Below are 21,925 nucleotides of genomic sequence, written 5' to 3' on the forward strand. Positions count from 1 at the left end.
AATGGTCCTGGAGGATAACCCCTATACTAATGATGCCTCTATTACTATACACCTAATGGTCCTGGAGGATAACCCCTATACTAATGATGCCTCTATTACTATACACCTAATGGTCCTGGAGGATAACCCCTATACTAATGATGCCTCTATTACTATACACCTAATGGTCCTGGAGGATAACCCCTATACTAATGATGCCTCTATTACTATACACCTAATGGTCCCAGGAGGATAACCCCTATACTAATGATGTCTCTATTACTACACACCTAATGGTCCTGGAGGATAACCCCTATACTAATGATGCCTCTATTACTATACACCTAATGGTCCCAGGAGGATAACCCCTATACTAATGATGCCTCTATTACTACACACCTAATGGTCCTGGAGGATAACCCCTATACTAATGATGCCTCTATTACTATACACCTAATGGTCCTGGAGGATAACCCCTATACTAATGATGTCTCTATTACTACACACCTAATGGTCCCAGGAGGATAACCCCTATACTAATGATGTCTCTATTACTACACACCTGGGACACAGCCACCATAAGGCCTAAATAGGAAACGTAATGGATCATGATGCTGGGCATGAGTCTGACACTGAATTACTGAGGTAATAACCTACATGCACAAACACTGTAAACAAATAAATAAATCAACAAACAAACAATTGATTGTGAAAGACAGACAATCTCAAGATAATATAAGCAAGAATTAAAGAAGTGAAACCGATAATTCACTCTTTCATTTTGCTTCATACACTTGAATGAGATTCAGTAAATTCTAACTGAACAAACACTAGCGTATTTCCAAATAGTTCCTGAGGATCCAGAAATAATATTTCCTGTTTAGAGGGTTGGAGGGGGACATCAGTAAGTCGTCACAGTGCTTGATATTAACATTTGAAATCTGTGCTCCATAGTGTGGCTTTACAATGTAACGGAAAAACAAAGCTTTTTGAAATGAGAGTACATATTCCCCAAGGAGAGAATGACAGAGGATGCAGAAATAAGCCCATTAGTTGAAAATGGAGGACCAGGCACCATTTGAAGTTATTTTTCAGGCTAGAATGGCAGCTCCACCCCACCGTTTCAACTCTCCATAACATTTTAACTGGGTGGAAAAAAACACAATTCTGATTTGCAACACTTACGGGAAAATGTTTATTGTCTTTGTGCGTGTTAAAAAACGTCCTCAACCACAATTAAAACAAATGAAGATTGCAGTTGCAAGGCAGATTAAGAGCATAAAATGGGAAATGTTCTGGACATAAGTAGCAGAGGCTAATGGTGATTTTTAAACTAGCAGACCATGGTCAATGTCTCTCATTCATCACTAAGAGAGCTGGGCACACTGCTCTAAACGTAATTACTGTTGCACATTATGGGGGCTATTCCTGTTTTGTAATAAAATTAGCCAGAAATGCTTGTTGTGTTTTCTAATGCCACACATTGGCGTAATGCAACACACTGTCCTGATCTGTGCCAGCTGTCAAACACTGACGATACTGACAGCCAAGGCAAATCGTAAGAAACGTTTTAAAATCAATTCTGAGGAACTGAACAGCACAACCATTATAATATGCTCTGAGAACACAACAAAGGAAGCCAGATAGCCTGCTGTACTGTATTCATTCATATGTCATATGCATGAATCATTTTCTCTAGCCACTCTCAATTCTACTGTTTGTCAAAACAACAATGGCTTAATTACCCAGGAAAGATCTATTTGTGTCAGTGGTTCCAGTTATTACACTCTCTGCCTTCATATTTTGTCATGATTAAAGGCCTGGGATTCATGTGCTGGTCATCACTGCATATTTTGTCATGATTAAAGGCCTGGGATTCATGTGCTGGTCATCACTGCATATTTTGTCATGATTAAAGGCCTGGGATTCATGTGCTGGTCATCACTGCATATTTTGTCATGATTAAAGGCCTGGGATTCATGTGCTGGTCATCACTGCATATTTTGTCATGATTAAAGGCCTGGGATTCATGTGCTGGTCATCACTGCATATTTTCCTCAGCAGCACAAACCATCTAAATATAGTCTACACAGTAGAAACCAAATACAAACAAAACAAGACTGGACAATTGGAAGTGAAAAATAACAACCGATTCCAATATGTTCAACTGAGTGAGACAAAAGATGTATGAACTAGCAATGAATCTTGAGTCAAATTACATGACTGTGAATCACAAGCAAACAATAGCAAAACTTGATAGACACTGTAAATACTGAGAGGTTGTATTATATGAAGAGATTTCTAAGTATTCATCAAATCTAGCTCATATTTGAAGCAAAGTAGATATACGGGGGGGGCTTTGAGTGGGAAAGGTGAGAGCTGCTGGTTTTACGGGTGCAGTCCTGTAATGCATGCTCTCATATAAAACACTGGTGACAGAGCACTGCTAGTAGGGCAAGAACCAATAGGAACGTTACAGAGACAGGTGTTCTGTCTAATGGAATCATAAATACTAAATAGAACAGTCGTTTATCTGATGGAAGCTTTAAGGCAGAAATCAAAGATGCCATTGCATGTTGGTTTGGCTCATGATCTGTAAGGCCTGCATAGACATGATCTGTAAGGCCTGCATAGACATGATCTGTAGGGCCTGCATAGACATGATCTGTAAGGCCTGCATAGACATGATCTGTAAGGCCTGCATAGACATGATCTGTAGGGCCTGCATAGACATGATCTGTAAGGCCTGCATAGACATGATCTGTAAGGCCTGCATAGACATGATCTGTAGGGCCTGCATAGACATGATCTGTAAGGCCTGCATAGACATGATCTGTAGAGCCTGCATAGACATGATCTGTAAGGCCTGCATAGACATGATCTGTAAGGCCTGCATAGACATGATCTGTAAGGCCTGCATAGACATGATCTGTAAGGCCTGCATTGACATGATCTGTAGGGCCTGCATAGACATGATCTGTAAGGCCTGCATAGACATGATCTGTAAGGCCTGCATAGACATGATCTGTAAGGCCAGCATTGACATGATCTGTAAGGCCTGCATAGACATGATCTGTAAGGCCTGCATAGACATGATCTGTAAGGCCTGCATAGACATGATCTGTAAGGCCTGCATAGACATGATCTGTAAGGCCTGCATTGACATGATCTGTAAGGCCTGCATAGACATGATCTGTAAGGCCTGCATAGACATGATCTGTAAGGCCTGCATAGACATGATCTGTAAGGCCTGCATAGACATGATATAAAAACAGAGAGCGAAAATAATAATGACCGTTTACAGATTCACGGGCCATACATATAACAAAATGTATGTGGTCTACTTGTATGTCACTATCCATCAGCATTGAGCAATTATTATGTGGTTTAAGAGCATGAACAATTCAAAGTACAGTATAATTTTTTTAAATCAAAAACATTACTTGAAATAATTTCATAAAAAGACCTGGTTCAATTTGGATCAAATAATGAAAGTTGTCTGTCCCTTTAAGGAAGGGTCCCTTATTCCTCCCTCTGACCCTGACCTCGTCTGCTGGATCGGACAGTGGTATTAGGCCACACCAGGGGCTACTCCCCACTAGTTTGTGATCTCTCAATATCCTGAACGACTAGGACCAGTTTATTGCTAGCCAACACTAATGATGGGTATTTCATGACAACAAACCCCATTGTTTCAGGAGGTCATTGGGTGGGTTGATGTGTGCTTGTTTATTGCTGCAAATGGTGAAGGCTTAGCCAAGGTTATGTTGTTGGCAGCTTCCAAAGAGATATTCTTCAGGGGCTGTTTGTGTTGCTTTATCATTACCGCAGGAACAATGAGCGGCAACCAACAAACACCACAACTACTTACTCCTCCTCATGAGCGATGCGGAGTAGGGAAACGGAAAGGGGGATACCTAGTCAGTTATACCCCTGAATCAGTACATGCTACACACACCAAAACGATCAAACAAAAGGCCCCCTATTTTCTTTTTCAAGAGCCCTGGAAGAGGGTGTCAAGGGGATATATCAAAGCAAACAATTAAATGAGATTGTGGCTCCTCCAAAAACAAATACTACAGGTTCCCTAGTACTGAAACCTTTCCAACTAATCTCCACCACTGAGGAGAACCCTTGTCTCTTCTGGTGGCTTGGCCTAGAATCAACAGTGAGTGAGACATAAATGGCCTTTAAAAAACATTGCGTTTCTTGTTAAGACAGATACCCACTCAAGAGCAGCAACAGTCCAAATGTCTACTCATTCCCTTTCCAATCCCTCTAGTGTGTTTAAAGTGACACCTCTGTCTCTGTCTAATGAGAGAGAAGGGCTGTGGTCCCCAAGGGCCAGTGGTCCTGTCATCACTGAATGTTGCTTTCCTCTGGACAGCCCAGTGATTGTCCACTATCAACGTTAATACCCTCCAACCAGGATTCATTACAGCTCTAAATCTATGAATGAACTAGCCACGGGCTGGAGCAAACCAACCATTAACAAATCACTGGCCACAAAAAGAAATAGGTCTCCAAGGACTCCAGACTATATTGGATTGCCAATACGAACCAAACCACAGACGTTTGAGAAGTTGAGAAAAACAACAGAAGAAGAGAGAAATACTCCAGAGCCCATCATGACTCCACTTGGTAAACTAACACAGTATTGATCGTCTCGTTTTTTGTTTGTTTAGAAAAGCCTCATCCCTGCTAATAGCTGTCTGAGAGTGTAATCTCTCCCTTGTCCTCCCCCTCTTCTATCCTCCCCTGCCAACTCCATTGATGTGTTTCTTTTCACTGGGCCTCACATAGTTTGGGTTCAATGTGGCACTGGGGCTATGGTAAGGACTGGACTGGGGCTAGGGTAAGGACTGGACTGGGGCTAGGGTAAGGACTGGACTGGGGCTAGGGTAAGGACTGGACTGGGGCTAGGGTAAGGACTGGACTGGGGCTAGGGTAAGGACTGGACTGGGGCTATGGTAAGGACTGGACTGGGGCTAGGGTAAGGACTGGACTGGGGCTAGGGTAAGGACTGGACTGGGGCTAGGGTAAGGACTGGACTGGGGCTAGGGTAAGGGGCACTGGACTGGGGCTAGGGTAAGGGGCACTGGACTGGGACTAGGGTAAGGGGCACTGGACTGGGGCTAGGGTAAGGAGCACTGGACTGGGGCTAGGGTAAGGACTGGACTGGGGCTAGGGTAAGGACTGGACTGGGGCTAGGGTAAGGACTGGGGCTAGGGTAAGGACTGGACTAGGGCTAGGGTAAGGACTGGACTGGGGCTAGGGTAAGGACTGGACTGGGGCTAGGGTAAGGGGCAATGGACTGGGGCTAGGGTAAGGAGCACTGGACTGGGGCTAGGGTAAGGACTGGACTGGGGCTAGGGTAAGGACTGGACTGGGGCTAGGGTAAGGACTGGGGCTAGGGTAAGGACTGGACTAGGGCTAGGGTAAGGACTGGACTGGGGCTAGGGTAAGGACTGGACTGGGGCTAGGGTAAGGGGCAATGGACTGGGGTGCGATTGTGTTGCTAATGTTGACACCTGCCAGATCAGGCCGGGACTGTTTGGGGTCCTGCGCTCTACGAGCTGGATGCTCCAGGGGTCACAAATCACAGGACTCCCTCTGATTATGGGAAGCAGAGGTCCAGCAACTGACTGGGCTAAAGAGAAGGGCTGGACAAGAAAGACAGTGAAAGACAGGTCATGATGTCAAGGATTGTTGACATGGTGTTCTGTAATGTATTTTTGAACTTTTTGAACTTGATAAATAAAGATGTGTAAAATAATTTTTTTTAAAAAACCTAGATTGTAGTAAGAGAGAGAGAGGGATATAAAGTGACACACCTTTATCAAATAAAAGGAAGGGGACAAATGTGTTTTGATGTATACAACAACATTATTGTGATATTTCTCAAAATCCTGCAGTAAATCAATGCATCAGGTTATTCAAAGAAAAAGAAAAAGCCACTCAGTAATCTGTTATCTCCTTGTTAATTAACAGTAATCTCAGTAATCTGTTATCTCCTTGTTAATTAACAGTAATCTCAGTAATCTGTTATCTCCTTGTTAATTAACAGTAATCTCAGTAATCTGTTATCTCCTTGTTAATTAACAGTAATCTCAGTAATCTGTTATCTCCTTGTTAATTAACAGTAATCTCAGTAATCTGTTATCTCCTTGTTAATTAACAGTAATCTCAGTAATCTGTTATCTCCTTGTTAATTAACAGTAATCTCAGTAATCTGTTATCTCCTTGTTAAGAACATTAACATTAATCTCAGTAACCTGTTATCTCCTTGTAAAGAACATTAACAGTAATCTCAGTAATCTGGTATCTCCTTGTTAAGAACATTAACAGTAATCTCAGTAACCTGTTATCTCCTTGTAAAGAACATTAACAGTAATCTCAGTAATCTGTTATCTCCTTGTAAAGAACATTAACAGTAATCTCAGTAATCTGTTATCTCCTTGTAAAGAACATTAACAGTAATCTCAGTAATCTGTTATCTCCTTGTAAAGAACATTAACAGTAATCTCAGTAATCTGTTATCTCCTTGTAAAGAACATTAACAGTAATCTCAGTAATCTGTTCTCTCCTTGTAAAGAACATTAACAGTAATCTCAGTAATCTGTTATCTCCTTGTAAAGAACATTAACAGTAATCTCAGTAATCTGTTATCTCCTTGTAAAGAACATTAACAGTAATCTCAGTAATCTGTTATCTCCTTGTTAAGAACATTAACAGTAATCTCAGTAATCTGTTATCTCCTTGTAAAGAACATTAACAGTGTTCCAGACAGAATAAGAACTAAATATTTTTTTCCAGAGCAAAAACTGAAGAAAAAAATAGTTTAAAATAATGATATTACATTAAAACACAGCTAACCACAGCACATAATTTACCACTGCATCTATCTGAGATAAAACTGCTAGCTGATCTCTTTGTCTACAGTGGAAATAAGAAGATAAGAATGTGTGTAAAAAATAACATTTAGTTTACTATTAGATTCTTACCACTACCAGTCGTCGATGTTACAATTTCCTTACAGAACTGACTGAGGAATGGGAAAATGCACTGTTGTTTTTTTCATGGAAGATGACAATTGTCAATTTGTCATTGAGTTAAGAATATTCAACTGTCTGGCTATTCTGTGTAGTATACAGTATCTAAGTGTGCAGGGAGAAAATCACCCTGGCCATGACAGTCAGTGCCTGCCCAGATCCTTCTCTCCCTCCCTCTCTTCTACAATGTATGTTAATGCAGGAAAGGCGAGATCTGAGCTGCAGCAGAATAACCCTTTCCTTTTAAACTGCTGCTGTCCAGCCGGATCGTGTCAGTTTGAAGGCCCCATTCAAAAGTGTTCATGCATCTGCCTTTGAGACACAATAGCAGCTAGTTTATAAACTGTCTGCCTGGGTGCCTAAAGGCTTTAGTTCTTATTGTTTTCAGCCCCTTAATAAACTTTTTGGAGGAGTTCATCAACTTGCCTGAATAGCCTATACAGCGAGTCTCAAGACAGAAAATAACAGAAGGTTCTTTTCTCCTCCCTCTTCTTTCTCTCCTCCTTTTCTAGTGGCCATTCGGCTGACAATGGAGAGACTAGGCTGTCAGACATCAGAAGTCCCAATACAAGAGAAAAGGTATTCAATTAGAAGAAAAATGCTTTCAAAAAGGGAATGGAGACAATTGAATGTCCACTTCTTCTAAACCAGGGAGAGGATGATTCAAGCTCCAAAATCTATTATGCAATGGAATACACAAAACTAGATTCAAAAGACAAACAAAGACATAATCAGATAATATATTAGTCTCATGGGGATGGATGCCTGCACTTGAGTTTTGAAACAACAATTTTGTAAACACTATCAAAAACACTATCGAAAAAGCCTATTAAGATGTTAATAAATATTTGTTTTTTTTTTAAGATGTTTAGGACATCCATTAGACATGGAGCACAAATCATGGTGACGCAATAACATGTAATATTGGCTGTAAGCCATTAATCCACTGTTACACCTTTTAAAACGGTGTTAATTTTTGCAGACTTTAAATGCTTGATGGCCATAATTGACGCAGTAGTAGAAACTTTTGAAGAAAAAGCAGTCCAATTCGAAGCGCTCTCATACTCATCCCTTTCTAGGTCTCCCCAAAAAGACTTGAAAGCCGCATTGGCTGGGCCTGACCAACCGCCTACTGTTTCCCACCGATGCACATGAGCATTTAAACGGCCTAATTAGATCTGACAAGTTAAACGAGTTAGTATTAGAAAAGGAAAAGCTGGTCAAGTTATAATTTCCGAGTCAAACTCTTGATCCCCTAGCTTACCCCTGTCATCCTTAGTAGTCTCAGTCTCCACATAATGGAGTGTTTTGTAGAATGCCACAGAAGGCAACATCCATCAATCTTATTGCTAATTAATAATGGATCCCTTTATTAATAATAAGAATAATAAGAATAATAATAATAAGAAGAAGAAGAAGAAGAAGAAGAAGAAAATAAGAATCATATAATTTTAAAAGCATTATAGGTGTACTGTAAACTTATGCATAGCCATGCTCAACATTAGCAGCAAGAAACAAAATAACTAAATCTAAAGACCAGATAGTATTATATGTGCCGAATTATATTATTTTTGGTGGAAAAAGATATGGTAGTCTGACACCTTCATATTTGTGTCGATCTGCTCAATGAATAGGCCTACAATATAAATGAATAGGCCTACAATATAAATGAATAGGCCTACAATATAAATGAATAGGCCTACAATATAAATGAATAGGCCTACAATATAAATGCCCCAGGTGCATTGCAATGTAAGAATCGCTGGATTATGTTGATGAGAATCTCGTTATTTAGTTTTTGTTCAATAATAGGTGAATAGTAATAACAGTATCCTACATTGTGTCATTACCATCATAATTGTATTATTATTATTCGTTTAGTCTATATTTTCGACTGAAAACGGTGCTTTCTTGCACTGGCACCGTCATGCGGCATTATTTGAGAAACGTTTTGGAAAAGTTGTCTGAAAGCATTAACATAGCCTACCTTGCGTAAGCCTACACGTGGCCCCTCTCTATGGGATACATTGATGAATTACAGGGGGAACTGCAATGAGCTGGATTTGTAGGCAGTAGCGTTGCATGGGTAGAATCACTGGGAAGCCAGAAAATAAAGCCATATTACAACCTATGTGTTGTGATAATTGTGTTGTTTGCTCTATAACCTGTTAATTCATATTCCTTGTGACCGTGTTATGTAGACCTAAGGCCGAGACAATAAGAAGACACAGTGGCAGAATAAACCACACCTTTGTTTCAACCACACCTTTGTTTCAACCACACCTTTGTTTCAACCACACCTTTGTTTCATCACAAAACTGTAGCAACCTCTGTTTGGTAAATTCCACAAAGCATATTGCATGTAGCAAACAGTTACCTGACCTACAGCATTGTCAAGCAAGTTAATGATTCTGACATTTTCCGACCATTAAACAACTATTGATTTAGAACCACAGAGAGTTACCGCAAGTCGCAAAGAAAACAGGAGCTGCCTCCACCATTTCCGCACCATTTCAACTTCAACATCATTAAATCACCTATACTTAGTCTAAAAGACACCAAAAAGGATTTTGTCCAATCAACATAAACTAAATATGATGTGGCTGTCCATGGTTCTGATATCTGTGTGTGTGCATGTAGAAAAACATGTTGATCACCCTACTTGTAGAGAAGGGCCAATGACCTCCTCCTCTCTTTCATGTTGATAAAATGGTCTATCACTCTGTCATGAAGTACATACTTGTTTTGTCCTCGGCTACCTGGCTAAAATGATTGCTCGCTAGCCTAAGTTCCTTTCATGGGCAATGTTAGCTAGTTAACATTAGCCTCCTACTACTACATATTGAACTTACATCCTCTCAGGCCAGGGAACAATGTATGAATTAATGGTTGGATCACAATCACCATTATAATCATTGGCCAGTACAGAGAACGAAGTAAAACCACAAGTCCAAATCTCTTTCTCCATCCATGGCTAATTTAGAAAAGGGACAATTTTAGCTAGCTCTAGTCACCGGAGGACAACAACACAACGAGATGCAACAATTCAAGTTGTTTCTGACCAACGCTCTCAATGCGATTTGATAGGAGTGACGCCAAATCCAAACTGCCTTCCCTTGACACTTTTTTTTGGTGCACCAGGACCAGCTCACTCAATTTAGTTCAAAGCTGATTGGCTATTATTTAAATTTTTATTAAGGGAGTCCAAATGTTCGCTGGCTTCCCTTGTATTCAATGCTACTGGCGGCAACAATGTCAAACTCTTTTGGACCAGACAACATCAGATATATGGCCTACACATACAGGGACAGAAAGGTGCTGTTTCACTCGCTCAGATGCTCTCTCCGGTGAGATACATTCAACCTCTTGCAAATTGCAGGGCACAGAGGTGTCTATACTAGCCATGCTCAAGTTAAACAAAAAAAATGAAACTGAAATATGTCATGCAATAGCTTTAAACTAGCGAATCGTTTGGGAAAATTTGGCATTATATACGGACCAAAAATATAAATGCAACACACACTGAGGGGGGAAGAGTCACTGTCGTGTCCTCTTCATGACTGTGTTGGTGTGTGTGGACCGTGATAGTTCCTTAATGGTGGACACTGAGGAACGTAAAGCTCTCAACCCACTCCACTACAGCCCTGTCGATGTGAATGGGGGAGTGCTTGGCCCTCTGTTTCCTGTCGTCCACAATCAACTTTTTGTCTTGCTGACGTTGAGAGAGAGGTTGTTGTTCTGGCACCACACTTCTAGGTTTCTGACCTCCTCCCTGTAAGTGTCTCATCGTCATTGGTGAGCAAACCTACCACTGTCGATGACGTTGGAGTAGTGCGCGGCCACACAATCGTGGGTGAACAGGAAGTATAGGAGGGGACTAAGCATGCACCCCTGAGGGGCCCGTGTTGGATGTCATCGTGGCGGATGTGTTGTTGCCTACTCTTCCCATCAGGAAGTCCAGAATCTAGTTGCAGAAGGAAGTGTTTAATCCCAGGGTCCTTATTGGAGGGCACTATGGTGTTTTAAATGCTGAGCTGTAGTCTATGAACAGGATTCTCACAAAGGTGTTCCTTTTGTCCAGGACTTTCAGTCCAGGCCTGTGTACCTGCATCCAGCCAATGATGCCTTATATACAGTGGGGCAAAAAAGTATTTTGGTCAGCCACCAATTGTGCAAGTTCTCCCACTTAAAAAGATGAGAGAGGCCTGTAATTTTCATCATAGGTACACTTCAACTATGACAGACAAAATGAGAAAAAAAATCCAACAAATCACATTGTTCTATTTTGGTTTCATCTGACCATATGACATTCTCCCAATCTTCTTCTGGATCATCCAAATGCTCTCTAGCAAACTTCAGACGGGCCTGGACATGTACTGGCTTAAGCAGGGGCACACGTCTGGCACTGCAGGATTTGAGTCCCTGGCGGCGTAGTGTGTTACTGATGGTAGGCTTTGTTACGTTGGTCCCAGCTCTCTGCAGGTCATTCACTAGGTCCCCCCGTGTGGTTCTGGGATTTTTGCTCACCGTTCTTCTGATCATTTTGACCCCACGGGGTGAGATCTTGCGTGAAGCCCCAGATCAAGGGAGATTATCAGTGGTATTGTATGTCTTCTATTTCCTAATAATTGCTCCCACAGTTGATTTCTTCAAACCAAGCTGCTTACCTATTGCAGATTCAGTCTTCCCAGCCTGGTGCAGGTCTACAATTTTGTTTCTGGTGTCCTTTGACAGCTCTTTGGTCTTGGCCATAGTGAAGTTTGGAGTGTGACTGTTTGAGGTTGTGGACAGGTGTCTTTTATACTGATAACAACTTCAAACAGGTGCCATTAATACAGGTAACGAGTGGAGGACAGAGGAGCCTCTTAAAGAAGAAGTTACAGGTCTGTGAGAGCCAGAAATCTTGCTTGTTTGTAGGTGACCAAATACTTATTTTCCACCATAATTTGCAAATAAATTCATTAAAAATACTACAATGTGATTTTCTGGATTTTTTTTCTCATTTTGTCTGTCATAGTTGAAGTGTACCTATGATGAAAATTACAGGCCTCTCTCATCTTTTTAAGTGGGAGAACTTGCACAATCGGTGGCTGACTAATTACTTTATTGCCCCACTGTACATAATTGCATGCAGCCCACCTGTTGCAAGTAACTGAAGCAATACATGAAAGGCAATACGCCCCAAAATAACATTTTGATAAAAACAACCATTTCTATTTGAATTATGACATAATTACGTTGGAACAAGGGTATTGACAAAGCATTCCACCAAAATAGAACTTGACTCAAGTGTCTGGAGCACCCATCACCATTATACATGGAACATCATATATCTCTGGATAGCTGTTTTTCGAGCATGATATATCCCTGAAGTACGTGGGTGGACGCACATAAGAGGCACACATAACCAAAGTGTCAAGACAGACCATATAACTATATCATTATTGAAAACTATACCATGATATTCTCATTAAAAGAAGCGTGTGATAGGGTCAACACAAGTTCTAGTGTAAATATGTTAAGTAAAACCAAGGCGGAAATGACAGGAACATCCTGCCGACTATTGCTATAACCGGGGCCTTGAGGGCAATTCTTCGTCATTTGTGCCATATGATTTGTGTCAGAAAATCTGTTCTGCAACCCCCATGCACACGAAATACCATGGTGCTAACAAAACGGCTGAAAAAGTATCGACCACATTAAGGAAATGTGAAGTGAGTAGTCTAGTCTAGATTAAAAAGATCATCATCAACAACAACAACAACAACATCATAAACAACAACGAGGATGACGAAAACATGAATGGATTAAATTATCCTAAAGTGATGATGTATCTTAATTTAGTTTTGAAAAACTTAGGAATCACAGTACAGGCCAATATTTTTTATATTTTTCAAGCATGAAATGTTAACCTTGGAACGCAATATCGCATCCAATAACAATGTACGGTAAATGAACCGGGAAATTAAATCCTTGTATGATTTAAGCAGGAAAGGATTCTGAACTTGTCTTTATAAATGAGGTAGAAATTCCCATGTCTTCTTCTACACTTCTCAAAGTCCCTTAAATAGCTGTAGAGGGAAGATTGTCCATTTTTGAGAATCCCACAAGAGATCGAAAAACCATTCTCCTAAGTAGTGTGCACATGATAGGACTTGTCCCACGTGGAAAACATTGCCTTAATTAAAAGACCAGACCAGCCAAAAGACGTGCAGGCTTCTAAACACTGTCTGTCAGTTTGTAATACGATGAACCACCATTGTGTTTGTGCAGCAACAATAATGTTTCTGATAAGCATAAGGATCGAGTTGTCCTCATCTACTTTCTCTATTTCCTTGGCTTGCTCTCTATTATTATTAATATATATTTTTTAACAAGACTGCGGAGAACGAAAATCCTGTACATGACAAATTCGGGGTCCCCCTCAAATTCACAGGTCACCCAAAACAGTGGGTATAATTGCGCGTTAACGCTCCTCCCGAGGAGAGAACGAATCGAGACCTAATCGTTCAAATGTTTTCTGTATCCGTTTAACGTGTCATTACCATCGGTTGACGTGTTATTTAGAAATCAGCCCCGTGACATAGGCTATAAATCACCGTGTGTTCAGATACCAACTCGAGGTGTGAAAATATTGTTCCTTCATCACAGTGGCGGGTAACGATTAAAGGGGTCCATACTGTTAATTGTATAAAAGCTTGTAAACCATGACCCCTGCTAAATATTGTTCACTGTCGAAGAAATCGGCTTCGGTACTAACGATTTAGCATAAATTACCAATGATTGTGTTAGTTTTGGAGAGCGTAGAGTCTTTAGCCTATGTCAGTGACTGATTTATGCGTTTTGAGTCTCAAAATTCAGTGTCCTGTCAAAATCAAGACAAAGCTTAACTAACAAACCTATTTGAAATCTAATTATGACCGGCTTGGGTAATTTGATTGGTTCCAGGATTACACCATGGTCTTTATCGTGATTTTGACTGTCCGTTTCCATAAAATAACCATGCATGCTTACAGTAGACTCTAATTTACATTATTTGACAGAAATTGGTAGCCTATTGTCATTAGTAGGCTGTAAATTATTTAAAATCTTTATACAAACCTTTTTAAATAGTTCAATGTGATTTCTTAATTACAACTAATATATTGTTTTGAACCAGAACATATTTTTTTATTATTAATATATAATAATATTATTATTGGGCTATTATTAGGCTATTCGTATTCTTGATGTTATTATATTATATTATTATTGTCAATAATATCGTAATCGATTATATAATTATCTCTTGCGAGGGTTTTCAGCTTTTGCCCTCTTGTGTGTAAGAAATCTACCAATGAAAATTCCAGTGAAATGTGGCGAAAGTGGGCTGCGGGGAGGTTAATCCGAGTTTAATGCAGTGAAGCACAGCGCAGGGTCTGGGCTGTGATGGGTGTGTTATCTCTGCCCAACATTTGGGTCTCCCTCAATTTCAACCCAACCAAATAGCTGCAAGAAAGTGCGGATGGAGATACTCTCAATGCCTGAGGATTTTTTTTGTATTAATAGCTAAATAACTTCCCCATACTTTCATTAAATCTCTCTCACACACTATTCCAGATGGATTTGTTTGAAGTTGTCTCTTACTTCATTCCCCTGTCCTTCTCATTCAGCACGGCTTTAGACCCCGAAATATAGCTACATTATATTTCCGGAGATGTGTGTGTGCATGCGCTTGTGTGTTTGTGCGTGTGCGTGGATGCGTCCAACACACTCATTTCAATGCTGTCTTTATTTTTGGTCTTTATACATTTTAAATTGTTTCTGTCGTTTCATAAAGTCTGCAACTTCTCAGTTCTCATAGATGACGTGATTCTTTACTAACCCTTCGCATAAAACATCCTTGTTCTTAATCGATACCCATGATCATTTAATTGAATATGCACACAGAGAAAGCGAGCTTGGAGCCTCGGATTGCCTGACACCACAGTGGCTCTCCAATGCTCTCTCTCGTGATTCCTTCCCAACGCCCAGAAAGCCCGTCTGACCTCTGTTTGATTAAATTGAGAACCACAGGTAATCCGAAGATTTGCTGAAGTGTCCCTTGCCTCCACCTCGCCAATTCATCCAGGCTACAGAGGACCGTTTGTTGGTTTAGTTATTATAGATTGTCCCTTTAAAATGGGCGGATTCATTCTTTCCCTGTCGTTCTGACCAGTCATGCACAAACAATATACCTTATCCAGGATAGAGAACATGCACGTGTGGCGTTTTGTCTAACCCCTTTACCCCGTTGGTCGCCTAATTCAACTTGTCAGAATCATCGCAGCACCTCACTATCACTATCACGTTATTGAGGATGGCAGGTGGAAAGAGTATATGGATGAATATTATTTTCAAAATGACATAGGCTAAGGCTGCGTTCCTTTTATAAACACGTGTGTAGGGATACCAAGACAGTGGAAGTACAGCTTTCTATAAACTCTTGTATATAATCTTATATATCATCTCCACACATCGTGCTGATCTATCTCCATTAAACTACGCCAAGTGGCAGCGGTGTAAGGCACTACATCTCAGTGCTAGAGGCGTCACTACAGACCCTGGTTCGATTCCAGGCTGTATCACAACCAGCCGTGAATGGCGGCGCACAAATTGCCCACCGTCGTCCGGGTTAGGGTTTGGTCGGGGTAAGCCGTCATTGTAAATAATAATTTGTTCATAATAAAATAGCCTATTGCAACTTGCTTGAAATTATACATTGAAAATAGCCTACTTGTTTTATCATTTCGGATTACACAGAAGATAAATCTGTGATGCAACACTCAAATATAGTCTATGAATAAATAGACAAATAAATAAACACATTTAATAAATCTAGAGAGCTCTGAAGTAAACCACAAATCTCCTAAATGTGTCACCAGGGCGAGCCACTGTGAGCTCCGCTCTGAGATGAAAGTGAAAAGAAATAAAAGGCTCAATTTAATCTGCTTTAAAACCCTTCAACATAACGTTTGTGCTTCAAACTCAGAGAGTGAGGGGCTGATTGGGGATAAATACATTTCTTACCATGCCTGCAAGCTATTACACCCCACTCCAACACAGCCACCTATTCAACAGACACGTTTCCATTACTTACGCTAATAAGTCTCAACGTTATTAAATGCCATCCGGATGGTAAACTGTATAAGGACAATTACGAATCTTTTTAAGAATTAAAAAGCAAATTTGGTATGTTCTGAGTTTACGAAGACAGATCTGACGCTGTCATTCGTAGGCCTACGTGAGGTTTCCAACATTCTGATGTGACACTGTTGCAAGTAAATTCATATTTCATAATGCATGGTCCGACCAAATCTTCGATGTAAACATGGTCATAACGGACATCTGTTTTCTATTCGTGTGTTGAGCATCGAATAAGAACAATCATCAACAGAAAAAATAGCAAAGCAATTAGGAAAAATTGCAGTTAAACATTTGGCAACAAGTTCACCTTGGAATGGAACAAGATAAAAATCCCTTTGAAATCAGAAGCCGAAATGTTACTGGCTCTACCAATGGGTAATTTTGCCTGAAGTGTTTCTAACCAAAGGCTATCTGTTTACAAACTGAAACGCCAACATTACACCATGCAGCTAAGAAACACAATGATCCGAGCTCTAAATGGATAAATGGACACAAACCATTTAAAAAAGAAAGCACCGTTTTGCACCATGAAATGCGTTGGCTATTCTCCTCCAACAGATTATTCCGTAATATTACAAAACTATCTACCAGCGGGGCATACTGAATAATTCATTTCCCTTTATATGTACCCTTGCCCTTTGTCCAAACTATTTTCTTTCTCTGGTTGCGGGTTTTTGAATGAGAATGGACCGGACTATTCCCCTTTTTGCTGCCCTGTTTTCTAAGATTTGGCTTTGTAGACCTTACCTCGGAATCTTCACTTTAGAAAAGCGTCATTGGAGAGAGGTTTTGCGACTGAAGTTCATCTTCAAGTTCGAATAAGCTTGGCTGTGTATTTTATGGGGAAAATATTTTTGTGAACTATTATCTAAACCCTATTCAATGATGTTTGATCTTCTTAAATGGCGACCTTTGTCTCTTTCAGGACAGGTTTGTATAAGCACTATGATTTTCTCTCTCCCTCTATATTCAATGACAGAGAGCGGACTGACAAGTGGTACAATAACACGAACTAACTAACTGAATTACATTTTTTCATATAGACTTAGGCTATACAAAAATATGAATTTGAGTTATCTTAAAATACTAGCTAAATAAATAATGTCGCTTATTCCGATAAAAATTGTAATATTCACAATAAGCGTTGTTATTTTTAAATGTTAATCATTTGTTTTAAAAACGTTTGTTACCAACTAGTTAATGTGTGCAAGCATTAACATAATTGCCGTGAGTATTACGGGGATATGGCTGCAGAGAAGAGCCCTCCTCGTCTCAGTTAAACTGACAAGTGATGTAGTGTCTCTAAACCGACATTGATTGTCAAACCGGTCAACTGTCAGCTGTCGTTTAGGAAGATCGTTAAAAGAGCGAGAGAGGAATTTGTAAAACAAATACATTTTCTGGAGCTAAATAGGCTAACTTCCGTCAGGGCTCACATAAATAATTGAGTAATTGAGTAAAGACTGACTGGGATTTCAAAGCATGAGCCAATCTGCGAGAGGATTTTCCGATTTACCATAAAAGTATAAGAATTTCCCAAGAGATATAGACCATAGAAAAATACATTTAAATCAATTGTTGACCTAATTGAAAATTACAAGATGATTAAAAAAACAACTGTAGCTTCACCTCCAAATAATAATAAATAAAATAATTATTAATTATATAGGCCTAATAGGAATAGGGTGTAGGCCTACTAAAATGTAATAATAACAACAATAGCGATAACGATAATAATATAAATAATGGTTGTTGATGTTGATGATATTGCTATTGGAATAAGCAGGTGCCTAATACAGCATTATCGTGGAAGTGTGTGTATAGGATAAAAGTACGCCTAACATTTTATTGTTTAATAAGACAAATAAGAATGACACGATTTAGTCACAATTCATAGCAAAGTAAGCCATGTTTTTCTTTGCTGGCCTACCTTTATCGCCGAGAATGCCATCGATGCTATGCTTTGTTTTCTTTTCTCCGTCTTCATCCTTCTTATCACTATCGTCGTCGTCATCTTTCTTGCCGAATCGGGCCCTCAGAACTCGGCTGATGGAGCTCACTGAGAGAAAACCAAATAGGCCTTGGATTACAACAAAAAAGTCCTACGGTATTTTGTGTAGTAAATTAATGGTATATGTATATGCTCATCAGCTCATGTCAAGACAATGTGAAAAATGATAAAGTTACAAAAATAGAAGTACAATATATAAAAACTGCATATCAAATCCAGCCTGTAGATGGGTTCATGTCTCATCCCCTTACAGTAATCACCATAAGAAGGAAAAGTTGCTTACCAGAAGCCTCACCTGAAGGAACTGTGCTTCTGTCGCACACCCCGTCCTTCAGCAGCTTGTCCCGGATCTCCCAACTGAACATCCCGGGGTTTTCTCGCTTGTACTCCTCAATCCGCTTCTCCACATCCGGAGTTGATACCTGCTGTGGGTTTTATAACGTGCAACGGCCAGACACAGAGAGAGGAAAGTCGAAACAACGTTTAATTCACACGAAGAACATGATATTATAATGTATATGGATACAAATACACATAGCCTACGTGTTTCCCTGATTGGGAGTTTGAAATGTAGACGCATGCCTTCCTACAACATTTCAAGGCCTATAGCCCAGTCATTTCGTTAAATTAACTGCGTAAATTTTATAAACCTGCTACGAAAAGCCAAATCTGACGTTTAATTCGACAAAAACTGGATACCTTCTAGCCATTAACCTATAGCCTATGCTACTAAACTTCCTGACTGAAGGCCTAGTTTCGAGATGTACGGTTCGTGTCTTCATAGGCTACCTCACAAATCAATCACACACAAAACTGCATGTATTTCACTCCATGCAATAGTCATAACTTATAGGCTATAACTCGTAATGTTTGTGTGTGGAAATGTTTGCATCATGCAGGCATGCAGGTGTGTAAAATGCACGTGACATGATAACTGACGAAGAAGAAGAATAATTGGTAGTCTTACACGAATTGCAGGTCAAGGTGTCAGCTAGCTGAAGTCGATTGTGAAATAACGTAGAAACTATAGTCCTCCACTCACCCTAGGCTTGCTGCCTCCTATTGCCCCGGGACGAATCGAACCGGTCTCCTGGTACCGACAGAGGATTTTGGAGACACAACCATGGGAAACTCGTAGCTGTCGCGAGATTACGCAGGGTCGGATGCCATGGTGGGCCATCTCTACTATCTTGTGTCTGATATGATTTGGCAGCGGCCTCCCGTTGATGAACACTCCACCGAGCTGGTTCACCCGACCTTGGCCCAGGGGGGTTGATACTGTTCCACAATAAACATATTCAGGTCCTGTATATTGTCCTGATGATATTGTAATTGTTAAAGTTTAATGCGCAAGAGATCAAGTTAGACAACAATGCAATGACAAAGAGGGCAATGTGAAATTATGTTAAGGATAAACAATTAAATATGTTGATGTGAAATTGGTTTGGTACTATATAGGCCAACTTTAAATTAATTAATATCTTGAGAGTTATTTCACATAGACAATAATTCAATACAAAATAAGTAGGCCTGGCCCGTAGTTCTTGACTATCAATTTTCGGCCCAAATCCCATTATCATGCGCCTATAATAATCATCATAATAATATTATTTATCATTATCGTCATCACAACCGTGATAATGATACAGTAATAATATATGTATGGATGTGTCGAATGGATGAACGTGAGAGCTGGTTGCAGCTGGTTGCAGCAAATGTATTATACTAAACTATAAGATAGACACATTCCAAACATATCCCACAGACCATCCATTCTTAGTAGAGAACCCTGTAAATACTCATTCCCAGTCAGCCTGGCTGGCAGGACGTATCATTAGTGCCATAGAGCACTTGAGGATCTAATTTCATATTCAAGAGGCACTGAAGAGTGTGGAACTTTCCACCTTGATTATTCCTAGTCATGCTGTACAAATATTGATGTGATCCTTTGAGCTATCTCTTTGCTGTGTATTTTGTTTCCATTTGCAGCAACAAGATACTTCAACAAATCCTGGAGCTTTTGGTTTTGTGCATTTTCATTAAAAGCTCTTGAGCACGAACAGACTGTGGGACCGATTCGCATAAATAGGCCTACCTGCAAATACAAATTGGTATTTTTCCGCGCATTTGCTTAGGTCTTTTTTATTTTATTTCCTCGCATAGTTTATAATTTGACTCATGAAGTTATCTTAGCAACCATGTCACCATTGGTTTAGTGCGTTTTTAATTGCATAAAACGATCACTAATCAATCAGGAGGATAGGCCTATCACGCATTCAACATTCTATGAAGTAACATTTTGATCATCCATATTGCCAGTGACATAGGTAAACATAACAAACACTAGAAATAATACATTTAAAGTAGGCCTATACTTCTACAATCAACATCTAGGCCTGTCAAGCCATGTTAGGCTGTCTAGTTTGTAACACAACCATTTCATTTTCCCTGTATAGTAGCCTAGACCTAAATTAATAGACAATAGAAAAAACAATTATCTAATATTTCACAAAGATGAGCTACAACAAATCAAAAACACAATTGCCTAATATTTCCTAATCTTTCACGAAGATGAGCTATAACCTCCCATAAGATGACGAGTTAGTTTTTGTTGCAACTCTCGAGAATTTTTTCCAAGTTAAAAAGATGCCGTACCTTCCAGAGGGAATCCGGTGCGGGGGTAGTTCTGGCCTGGCGCAGGGCGCATCATTCGAGGCACTGTTCCTGGTAAAGTAGCCATTCTAGCTACTGAAGCAACACCGGGTGGGCACTGATACCAAATTCTTATTCGTGCAAAGTCCAGACAAGAAAATATAGGTATACGCCGACAGGATGTGACGAAATGTCTCCTCTCAAAATGATAAAAAGGAGACAATAAAATCGTAGTCCCAGTCAGAGAAACTCCTAAATAGTAAAACCCCTCCAACAGAAAAAGTGGTGATGTTCGTCACCTGGTTGGTGAGTTTGTGGGGTAAAAGAAGACCCCTTTAGCAAAGGGTTTTGTGCAGTGTTAAGGGAGGGTTGCACCTTGAACTCAAATGTGTAAATGGGCAAAGTTTATTTAATTCTTTACCTTGATATACGTTGTCAGCTAGTTTTAACGTCTGCCTACTGGTTGAAAGTAGTATAAGTGGCCAACTTTGGCGCGCGTTGTAGGAGGAGACACTGAAGCGCGCCGATAGGCTCGACGGGCCTTATTTAATTCATGACGGGGGGAGTGGGTATAGCCGCGGACTTGTCGACCAATCAGACAACCGCATGGGAAGCAACGCACTCATGCAATGCATCAGTCCCTCCACATTACAAAACTAAGAAACAAAACCAAACAGATGTGATGGTAATCATTATACCTGAATAAAACACGACTCCTTCTTTGCTCTGTCCACACACGTGAATCATTATAAACAAGATGTATTAATGTATATCTATATTTGTGTAAGTACAATATTCACAAATCCACATGGTATTATGTATGTATGTATGTATGTATGTATGTATGTATGTATGTATGTATGTATGTATGTATGTATGTATGTATGTATGTATGTGTGTGTGTGTGTGTGTGTGTGTGTGTGTGTGTGTGTAGTAACCTACATTCATTGTTTAAACTTGGAGATAATTATTTGCTATGTTGGCTTAAACTTTTTATGATATCTGATATCAGATAGTAATTTGAGGTTCAACACTATAGGAAAAAGACTACACGAAAAGTGCAGTA

General features: G+C 39.9%; 1 protein-coding gene across 8 annotated transcripts in view; it reads right to left on the reverse strand.

Annotated features, from left to right (window-relative positions):
- The window catches only part of pax7b (paired box gene 7b), a 78,756-nt gene extending 57,396 nt beyond the window's left edge, over window positions 1-21,360 (reverse strand). For 2 of the 8 annotated variants that reach the window (XM_036981870.1, XM_036981869.1), the window contains exons 1-4: window positions 20,863-21,360; window positions 19,250-19,485; window positions 18,491-18,632; window positions 18,127-18,255 (exon numbers count right to left, since the gene is read on the reverse strand). In XM_036981870.1, coding sequence (XP_036837765.1) covers window positions 18,127-18,255; window positions 18,491-18,632; window positions 19,250-19,485; window positions 20,863-20,947 — 592 coding nt within the window. In that variant the 5' untranslated portion in view covers window positions 20,948-21,360. 8 annotated transcript variants of the gene reach the window in all.
- Window positions 21,361-21,925: the final 565 nt, after the last annotated feature.

Source organism: Oncorhynchus mykiss, chromosome 7 (genome assembly GCF_013265735.2).
Source record: "Oncorhynchus mykiss isolate Arlee chromosome 7, USDA_OmykA_1.1, whole genome shotgun sequence".
Taxonomy (NCBI): domain Eukaryota; kingdom Metazoa; phylum Chordata; class Actinopteri; order Salmoniformes; family Salmonidae; genus Oncorhynchus; species Oncorhynchus mykiss.